This window comes from Agelaius tricolor, unplaced genomic scaffold (genome assembly GCF_023055355.1).
Source record: "Agelaius tricolor isolate 1412-34295 unplaced genomic scaffold, bAgeTri1.0.p SCAF_3, whole genome shotgun sequence".
Lineage (NCBI taxonomy): Eukaryota > Metazoa > Chordata > Aves > Passeriformes > Icteridae > Agelaius > Agelaius tricolor.
In genome coordinates, this window is record NW_027269263.1 from 17012332 (window position 1) to 17022667 (window position 10336).

Sequence of the window (10336 nt, forward strand, 5' to 3'; positions counted from 1 at the left end):
CTCCTGCAGGATTGCCATTTACCCCCAGAAACGCCTGTCACGCCTACATTTGCCTGCAGAGTGCTCAGTGTAAGACCTTCAGCTGTTAGGATCTTTGCACTGCTCCTACCAGGTGTTCCCAGCCCCTCACCAGAGCACAGCAGATAACGTGGCAGACTGTAAAAACTCATCATCTTGCAGCCCACCCGCTGGACCAGTAATTCAATACCAGCTTTCTTCAGCAATTACAAACCACATTTTAAGAAATGGAGGCCTGGACTTGCTGCCAAGATGTGTGTTAAAAATGACCTTGAAGAATGCCTGGAATGAGGGTGGTGTGTAGCTGGCTTTTATTCTGCTGTCAAGAGGGAATGTGTGTGGAATAGCTACTTAGGAAAGTCTGCGAAATAAAATCACGGATCCTAATCCTATTGAGATGATTGTCAGTGATGCTACTGTTTTATATTATCATTCACAGCCCATAAATGAGAAGAAATCAAATCCCCTGAGAACTTAAACGCTGTCTATTTTGAAAGTCAGCACTTGTCACCAATTGTCATATGGTGTTATCTTAGAAGCAGTGTCACCCATATATTTAGAAACTGTTGCAGCTGTTTGCAAATCTGGTAGTCATGTTTAATCACCAGTGGTTTACAGATTAGAGTTTTGTTGCACCTAATAGAAAAGCATAACTTTCTGTTTTCTCCTACCATCATTTGAGACTTGAGTCTCTCCTTAATCTTTCTTGTTGCCAAACCTTGCTAGAAGGGATTAAGAACTATACAATAGCAATAAATGTATTTCTTTCTCTCCCACACCATTTGAAAAAATAAGTAAATTTTGAAGTCTCAGAAATATAAATGTTATCATCTTATAGTTTCTTTGCATTATGGTTTGTACACAAAGATACTAGGGTCTCAATTAATAAAAAATATTATGTCCAGCCCCTGTTCTCAGGGCAGGGCTTTGCTGTCCAAGAAATCAAGTCTGTTGCAGGTCAGGATCCAGGAGCTAGAGCTACTTCAGCAATAAGGAAAAGAACTCCAAGGGCGTTTCCTGAAGACAGCAAACCAGCCGATTGATGAACACCGCTGGAAAAATAATCTTCCTTTTGTCTTCCTCAGATAAAAATTGTGCTAATCACTACCACAGGCTGGACTGTGCAGTGACAAAGCTGAAAATCTAAGGCAGTTAATGCCCTGTCAGGTAAGAAAATGTCACATCTGAGCTACTCTTAGAAAAGGCAACCTTTATCATAACTGTAACTTTTATGATGATATTTTAAAGTATTACAATACTGTGATTGTATAATGAAGTTGTACCTAAGACCCCCTCCTGAACAAAGTATAGTGTAAGACTACAGTCTTGATTAAGATTGCTTTTGCTCTATCTCTTCTCAAATAATCAACTTGCCTTTTAATTTGCTTTTGCATAACTTGAAGTACAGCATTCACATTAATCTTCAACGTGTAGAGGAGCAACAGGATTAAAAATTGGTCTCTCCTTCTTTGATTGTATCTTACCATAAGTGACTTCAAAATCTTTTTTAGTACCATTCAAGCTTTCTAGATTTCCACTCTTTATATCATATCCTAATGCAGAGAGCTTTTTAATTCGATACTGAACAATTTGTGTTGTCAATTCCAGCACCATTGGTGTCTCTCTTATCTGTGCTATAGAAATTCCTTCCTTCAGTAATCCTTCAAGTCTTTCTTCCAAAACTGTGACAGAATAGTAGAGAAGGGCTGGGCATTTCAGCACTAGTTGTTTTAGTTCTTGATCACTGCACTTGAAGATGTTTTTGGAGAAAAGCATACTCTTCTGCATAGTGGTAGAATTAAGTTGAAAAATGAAGCCTTTAAGTTTGGACAGCAGCTGTAGAACTTCCTGGTCAGTGAAATAATTCTTTTGGAGAAATTCCAAGTTCTCCTGGATTGCAGTGGAAGTATTTAATAAAATAAATGGATTTTGGCTCAATAGCTTTAGTATCCAGATCTTCATATTTGCTTCAGAGCCTCCTAAATTTAAATAATTTCTTTGTAATGTCTCTATCACGTTTTTGTTTTTCTCAACGGGGTTGTAGAAAATATTGGGTGCGCTTGTCAAGAACCTGGTGATTATATTATTCTTAAGTCCCAGCTCTTGAAAAAACAGTATGTTTGCCTTCTGGTTCTGCTGATACTCGGTAGTAAAAAAAGACTCTGGAAATTGCTCTATTAATTTAATCATCTGTTTTTCATTCTGGCATACTAATTGCCATAAAGCTCTTTGAGAGTTTATCTCTGCTGGGGTGTGGAGAATTGCCTCGGGGCAGCGTTCTATAATGCTGGCTACAGTGGTCTCATCTGCTCCCATTTCCTGTAAGATGCCAGCAATTTCTTTAACATAGGCCACGTCCTGGAGAAGGACCCATTCCTTCAGTCTGCGTATCTTCGTGATGTCAACTGACAAACTGTAGAGATTCTCGAGGGTTTTTTTATTTTCCTCTCTTGACTTGGTATCAGTTGTGTAATTGGAATGTATTAAGAAGCTTCTGTTTGCCACATCAGGCCATCCTGATGAAAACTTTAGTCCTGTGTTAGAGCTCGGAGATCTTGTCAACAGAAGCGTGAATGTTTCTTTTGCACCGTGAGCAACTCCTCTCAGCATCATGGAAGTCAGTCCTGTGGAGACACAACAACTGTAAGAAAACACATTTAAGGAACGAGTTAATGGTCAGAATCATTGATGTTTAGACATAACTGGTGTAAGAAATTGCTCTCCAGAGTGGTTTTTGTTATTAGTGCAAAATCCAGCTTTCACATGGAAGCAGGGGGAAAGACCATTTTTGAAAGGTTAATGTTCTGATGGATATGTCACAGAAAGGTTAATGTTCTGATGGATACAGACCTGATGTAGGGCAGTGCTCTGCCCATATCAATGTTTGCAGTCATACAAGCTCCAAACTGTCTGCCATTTCTTGCAGCTAACATTGTGACTGCATTACAGATCATTCACACTGTATGAGGAAAATTATTCATGCAATTTCATTTGACAGCAATCCCACTAAATGGACAAAAATGGCAACTTAAATCTCTTAGTTCTTATGAATGTATTTGCTTTAACTTCTCAAGCATTATTTGGAGTGTGAGTTGTTCTTTCATGTGTCAGAGACCTACCACGCAGGGCTGCTTCAGCAGCAGTTTGCAGTATAATTTCATTTTGAAATCATTCTTTATATAATTAAGGGAGGAAAAAAAAAATCATAGGAACCTTTATGTAAGTGTTTTTCTGCAGCTGATTGTGTTAATTGCGTTTGAATAACCACCCTGGTATTTTAGAGGAGGAAGCAAGTACACAGTAACATTTCCAGGCCTTCACCTACCTCTTCTGACACCTACTTTGCTACAGCTGCTGCTTGCACCAATGCCTTACTTCTGCCTCCAGGTCTCTAGGTCTCTTCTGTAGGCAGAGTCCTTGTGGAATAGGTGTGTGGCTGTGCTGGAGTCCACAGGGCCAACCCCACACCTCACCTTTGCTCAAACTGGCTGCCCGGTTATCACCAATACCACATGCACTGTCACCTGCTCTGCAGGGGCAAAGGAGCCACAGCAGTCAAAGAAAGATATCATTAAGTGTATCTTTAACTTCCTGGGGGGGTGTTTTCATAACAACCCTTTGGAACTACTGACTGTGGAAGGGAGAACTGCTGATCTCTGCAGTACTCCTGCAAATAGCTGCTGCTGGTAATATGCTTAAAACTGCTCAAACTGAAAATGAGAACATTTGGACAGCTGCTTTCACCTCTTCCTAAGTATAGCATGCTTCAAAAAGTACCGACCTGAGCATTGTTAAATTACTTTTGGCTGGGCTTTTTTGTTGGTTTTTTTGGGAGGAGGAGGGGGTTTTTTTGTGGGTTTTGTTTGGTTGTTTTGGTTTGGTTTTTTTTTTTTTTTTTTTTTTTGGTTGGGTGGGTTGGTTGGTTTTGTTTTTTTAGGAGAGAAAATACTGTTATGACCATGCAGTCCAATGTTCTACATAACAGACCAACATACCTATTGTACAGCTGTACAAGAGCCCTAGAATCTTCCTTACAGCCCACTGTTTAAGAAAATATGTGGTTTGTTTAGAAAACTTCAGTGGTAGATTCTCTTTCTAGCTGCCAGGTAAGGTTACATATTTTCCAGAGGTAAATCCTTTGTCTCAAGAGAGTGTACCTTTGTTTTTATATTGTTTTTTTCCTGCTTCTGAGATGGACTATTATTATGTTATTACATCATAAACGAATAGAATATGATGTCATTTCCTATATGCACACTTATGTTATTAACAGAAGCTGTTTATTGATAACTTGTTATTTAGTGTTATTTCACACGTCTAAGGCAAAACCAATTGCCTAATGCACTGCTTGTGTCAGAACCCCAAGGCTGATGATTTTGTCTTCATACACCTTGTGACTTCAGAAATGCTGTCCCAAGCCCCACAACAGAACAAGTGATTTTTCCCAGTAACCCTAAAAGCATTGGAAGCACTGGAAGTGTAGGTAAGTCACAGATGTTTTCTGTGCTGACCTTTCCATGTCCTGAAAAAGTGACTGCAAACTAAACCTCTCCTCCACAGGAGTGACACAACTGCCTGTGTCTGAGCACTCTGAGTAGTTTTACTGAGTTTAGTGGGTCCAGTTAGAATAAGCAAATCTCTGAAGGATCAGGGTTTTCTTCATTAATGCTTCAGCTTAGCTAGAAGCAGCCAGCAAAGTGAAGTGTTGTTAAAATAGTTTGGGATGTCAAATAATATTTCCAAAGTACAAACTGGAAAAATAAACATGACTTACTTTTACTTAAATGCGTAATCATGCTGTTAAACAAAATTGCCTTGTGAGTAATGCAATCCCTTAAAATACTGTAATTTTTACTATTACAGAGCTTCAAAAATACTCTGAGATAGTAAATTGTGCTCTTCTGAAATCTGACATGGGAATGGTTGTTACATTCACATAAAAGAAACTTTACATTTTCTAAAAATGCCTGGGATCATAGTCAGTTTTTCCCTGTTGTTAGCGAGGATCATCAGAAACACAGAATACTGTAAAAGAAAGGAAAAGTTTATTTACCAAAACTCATTTGACAGGGATATTTAGGAGCCCTTGTAAAAAAGCCCTATGCAAAATACAACATGCGAAATAACATGAATGAATTTGAATGTCATGGTGTTCTATAGAAACCAAGATCTGAGTTATGACTTGATGGATTTCCAAGTCCATAGATGACAGTATTCACATTTCAGGTATGTAACTGCTTTCAAGAATTCAGAGTTCTCTCAAAGCTCTTGTTGGATCTAATACATTTTCTAATGTGCAAGACCCCACTGTAACTTTTCACATAATTAGATTGCTGTGGGGATTGTAAAGCAGTTGAGAGATTAAGGAAAAAACCCAGCCAGCTCAGATAAGATGCTTGCTCTCACTGCCAACAGCACCCTCTCACCACCAAGTGTTAGAACAGCAATAAGGAAGTGACCGAATGTCAGTTACCTGTGATCCTGCTTGCTAGCACACTTGCAGAGACCTGAATATACAGAGTAACGGGGTGCTGGAAGTTTCATTATTTGATGAGACTTCTATGTAAATCATCTATAGGAAGTAGATACAATGATCAACTGGTTGATTTATCCCTCATATGAATTTCTGAATGTGTGTTTTGAGACTCAAATATCACTTTTTTGAAAATTAGCAAACCCAAACTTTTACTCCTGCTGGACTGTTCACAAAATCTTTCAGTAAAGAGGGCAATGGTATGACTGCTGATCACTACCATTCTCATAACAGGAAACTTAGTAGGCTATAAAGAATTAAATAAAACTACTGAGTGCCTAGATTGAACTTTGAGTGAACCAAGAAGAGTATGTATCTACCTAGAAGAGAGAAGTGTAGACAAGGTTTGAATGGTTTGTGAAGGAATATGTGGTGGTGAGAGGTTGCAGTTTTGTAGATTAATGCACAGTAAATGTTCACACTTATGCACTAACAAAAAATAAATCCCTGCTTTGCAGTAGTGGTGGAAATTAGGTAAATTATTATAAAATACATGCTGGACCAACATAAAACTTACTAGAAAAAAAAAATAGAGATGATCCTAGAGTAATCCAGGTTTGAAGGGACCTCAAGAGCTCAAAGCAGGGTCTGCAAGATCCAGGCTGCTTTGTCCAGTCAGGTCTTTAAAACCTCAATGGATGGAGCCCAGCGGCCTCTGAGTTACCTGTTCCACTGCTCAACTTCCTCATGGGAACAAAGCTTTTTCTTATATTTAGGAAAGGAGACATTTGCAAAGTGCTTAAGGACGAGCCGCACTATTTAAACCACTGGTCATTAAGTGGTGGTGCTTTCAGCACAGACAAAACCCGGGTCTCCAGCACAACCCGCTCCCACGGCCCGGCCACCTGGGCCGTCCCTTTCCCAGCCTTCGGACCCCGCTTGGGGGCGGAGAGGGAGGAGGTGAACGTTCTCCTGCAGCCAGCACGGGGGCAGCGGCTGCAGGCCCATCCCCGCCCCGCAGCCGCTTCGCGCCGCTCCTGCCGCCGACACCGGCGGCCGACGCGGGGTCCCCGTGCCCGGGGGTCCCTCCCCCGCCTCGCTTCCCTCGGAACCGCGGGCTTCTCCCCCCGCACGCCGCCCGCCCACCCTCAGCGCCCCGCCGGCGCTCGGAGCGGGACGAGCGGAACGCCGGCTGGCCTCTCCACCCCCCATGCCCCGGGGCCGGGCCTGCCGGAGAGCGGCCCGAGCCCCGCCGCCCCCGGCCGTGCTCACCGGCCTCGCCACCGCCGCCGCCGCCGCACGGGGAGCGCTGGCACGTACCGGCTGCCGGCAGGGGAGGGGCGCGGGCTGAGCCGCAGGGCAGGAGGACATGGCCGTCCTGCAGCGGGACCCGGCCCGGGCTCGGCCGGTGCGGAACGGGCCGAGCCTCCGCTGCTTGCCAAAGCAGGCTTGGCCGGCAGTAAGAAAGTGAAAGGCCGTTGGAGTATAACAGCTTGCAGAGAGAAATAGTGGGGTGGATAGGAAAAAAATATTTTAATAATAATTTCTAAGTAATATAATAGCAAAGGACGGAACATACTTGAGTGCCTTTGCTCTGACGGGAAGCAGATGATCCTTTTGATTCGGTAACACCGACATCATGATGGGAGGCTTGCCTTACACCAGTGTATTTTCTTCATATGACCACTGCCTTATTACATAATTAAAGTCACATCTAGTCATTGGTCTTATATTGTTTTGCTGGTGGCTTTTCAGAAGTTCATTGAGTTGTGATGGTGAGAACCATCTTCCTCTATCTTATTTTTTTAGTCATATCTACTTATCTTTTTCAGCTAGAGTAACAAATCAGCAGTCACATAAATGATTTCTAGACTAGAAATATTATACTAGAGGTGTTGGGATTTTTTAACTAACTCCAAGTCTATACAATCACATCTTTCAGAGAGTGAAAATCACTATTGTTGTCTCTGTGAACCCTTCTTTTATCAGCTACATGTTCAGTAGTCTCTATTGGGTCTGTGAAAAAGAGCTAATGAAGAAGAGAAATGCTATAGAAATAAACTTTGGTCTAGGAACAGGGTTCAGGCTTGGTCTCCTAAATAACTGCTGTTCCTAGAACAGTTAACAAAGTCTGGGAATATAATGCACACAATGATGTTAAAAACATCCATCTAAATTAGCTTCTAATTTGTAACACAAAATGTACTGTACACTTGCTTCTGTATGTTTTTTTCACTTCATGCCTTCATGTTATCTTTTTTCCCTTCTATCTTCTCCCCACTCTCTTCATTTTTGTAATCACAGTCTGGGCTAAATTAGCAATATTGTTTAAAAAAGTTATTCACATGAGAACACTGTAGAGAGGTTTACTTGTGTGAGTTTCTTGATTAACTGCCATTCTGTTTTCTATTTCAACTAAGTTGGAGTGGCTCTTCCCTTGAGATCTGACATTTTAATTAATATAGCCTGCATCTATTATATATTAATATCTCCTAATACAATATTAATTATACATTAATATGTTCTTTCTTTCACTTCTGAGTCAAGAACAAACTGTCTCACATAGAAGGCATGGCCAGATAGAGACCCAAAGAGTGTTTTGACATAATTGATACTGCAATTGTTATTTAGCCTGTAGCAACAAACAGCTTAGAGGCTGATGGTTTTCATGACTGCAACTTGTTTATGAAACCATAAGATCCAGTGAGGAAGGGCTGTTTCCACCTCAGTATTCCCAAGCAAGCAGATTGGTTGATGATGGAACTTTATTCAGAGCTATTTTCAGTGTGGCAGCCTTGTGTGGAACTAGCAGGACACATAATGAGTATGAAAAAGCAGTTTAAATGTTTGAAATAAAAACTATGTTGTGAAGTGACTTTCCTTGAAAATAAGGAATCTACTTATTCACTGTGTTCAAAAATTATAGAATTCAAATGAGTTTGATGGACAGTGGTCATTAACTACTGAATTCCTTTTTGTTTTTTATTTATTTCAAAATTAATTACCGAATATTTGGCATATAATGATAATAAAAAACTAAATAAGAACGTACTTTGTATTAATTGAGAAAGCAATTTTTGACTTTACAATGACCCCACTACTCCAGCTCTGAGTTGCAGCAAGGATCCCATATGTTCTTCTTGGATCAGAATGATGAGCTGTGGAATATGATTTTCTACATACAATGAAGTGATATTGAGAAACTCATCATAATTTATGCCATTGTTAAAGTCAGTGCTCAAAAGCTGTTCAGTCTCCACCCTTTTAAAAGCTACACCTTTTAAAAAGAAATTTTGTGTAAGACGAAGCAGAAAGGGATTCTAATCATGGCTGGGCCCTTTGCATACTTTGATTGTCAGTGACAGGTGGGGCCTCATCTGCCAGGCAAGCTGTGACAGGACAAGAAGACAGAGCCTCAAGCTGGACAAGGGGAGGTTCAGGTTGGACATCAGGAGGAATTTTTTCACCAACAGGGTTGTTAAACATTGGAATGAGCTGCCTAGGGAGGTAATGGAGTCACCATCCCTGGAGGTGTTCAAGAAACACCTGGACGTGGCACCCAGTGCCACGGCCTAGCTGAGATGGTGGTGGTCAGTGAAAAGTTGGCCTTGGAGGTCTTTTCCAACCTAAATGATTCTGTGATTCTATTACTGTTTATTAGGTCATTCAAAGTGAGGAAAGACAAGCACAAAGGGAAACATGATGCACACATCTCTTCTTGTTGACTTTTACTTTCTGTGGATCTTAGCAGAAAAAATATTTTAGAAGAAAAATGACAGTTCTTAAAGTACTGTCTGGAATTCTTGAAATTAAAGAAAGAGCTGTACTGCTGATTTGGGTCCTCTGCCTTTTACTTGAGACATTATTTCTAATGAGACCATTCTTACGCTTGCTATGCGCTTGTCCATGAAGCTGTAGATTTGAGCTGCAATCCACAGGTGGAGGTTTATTTTCAGATCTGCATCTAGAGCTGCCCTGCTACGGCTCCAAAGGGTTGTACTGAGTCCAGTCAGTGCGATGCCTCCGTCGGCTGTTGGCCGTGCGCACTGTAACTAAGGAGCAGGTCCAGGGAAACCCGCCGTGTTTGCTGCACACAGACCGTGGTTTCAACTCTGTAATTAACAGGCGTGAGAAATTCACCACCTAGTAATGACTTTACTAACGGTGCTCCAAGAGGGACCATTTTAACTCGTTCTGCTGCTTGAAAGCCTATTTGGGTGCGGCGCCGCCGCACGGCCGAGTCACTCTCTCTTGTCCCGACGGCACCGGGCAGCAACGAGCCCTCGGCCCGCGTCACAGAATCGTCAGGGTCGGAAGGGGCCTCCGGAGCTCCGCTAGCCCAGTAGGCGCTCCCTACGCACACGCTTATATAAGCGCCCCGCCCGTTTCCCGCGGATGGGGCTGCGCGCGGTGGTACCGGGGGGGGCACGGCCCGGGGGCGGCGCGGGCGCGCGCGGGCCGCGATACATAACAGGCTCGGGGACGCGCGCGCGCCTGCGCCTCCCGGCGGAAGCGTTATCGCCAAGAGCCGCCTCGCGGCCCCGTGCTCATCCGGGTCCCGCCGCGCCGAGCCGAGCGCGGATGGGGGTGGCGAAGAGGCGGGCCCCGCCCCCCGCCGGCCCGCCCCGCCGCGGCCCGCCGGCCCCGCTCTGCCCCGACGGGTGGGATTCCCGCCGGGGTCGCAGGCGCCCCGGACGCTTCCCTCTCGGCCGCGAGCACGCAACCGCCCGGTCCGGACTCCCCTTTCCCCGCGCGCCGCCGGTAGCGAACACACCTCAGAAACGTGAGGGCCCGCGGTCACGTGGGAACGGCGCCGGCCAATGGGCGGCGGGGGGCGGGGCGGAG

General features: G+C 43.4%; 1 protein-coding gene across 5 annotated transcripts; it reads right to left on the minus strand.

The window, feature by feature from the left end:
- Window positions 1-593: 593 nt before the first annotated feature.
- Window positions 594-8072, minus strand: MTERF2 (mitochondrial transcription termination factor 2). Of its 5 annotated transcripts, none has more exons than XM_071422706.1 (2): window positions 7071-8072; window positions 594-2659 (listed from the first exon to the last, which is right to left on the minus strand). In XM_071422706.1, the coding sequence occupies exons 1-2, from the start codon at window positions 7130-7132 to the stop codon at window positions 1435-1437; spliced, it is 1287 nt and encodes a 428-aa protein (XP_071278807.1). In that variant the 5' UTR covers window positions 7133-8072; the 3' UTR covers window positions 594-1434. The 5 variants fall into 5 exon arrangements, with proteins under 5 accessions (XP_071278807.1, XP_071278808.1, XP_071278811.1 ...); XM_071422707.1 differs by having other exon boundaries at window positions 594-2642; window positions 7071-8035; XM_071422710.1 differs by lacking the exon at window positions 7071-8072 and adding an exon at window positions 6812-6977 and having other exon boundaries at window positions 594-2642.
- Between the last annotated feature and the right edge of the window lie 2264 nt (window positions 8073-10336).

What these genes read in the sequence shown, in the direction of transcription:
- MTERF2 (XM_071422706.1), bottom strand. Translation starts at nt 7,132, where the DNA reads ATGATGTCGGTGTTACCGAATCAAAAGGATCATCTGCTTCCCGTCAGA. An exon ending in GTCAGAGCAAAGGCACTCAA is followed by an intron (nt 2,660 to 7,070) that starts GTATGTTCCGTC and finishes GTTTTCTTACAG; the next exon opens with TTGTTGTGTCTCCACAGGAC.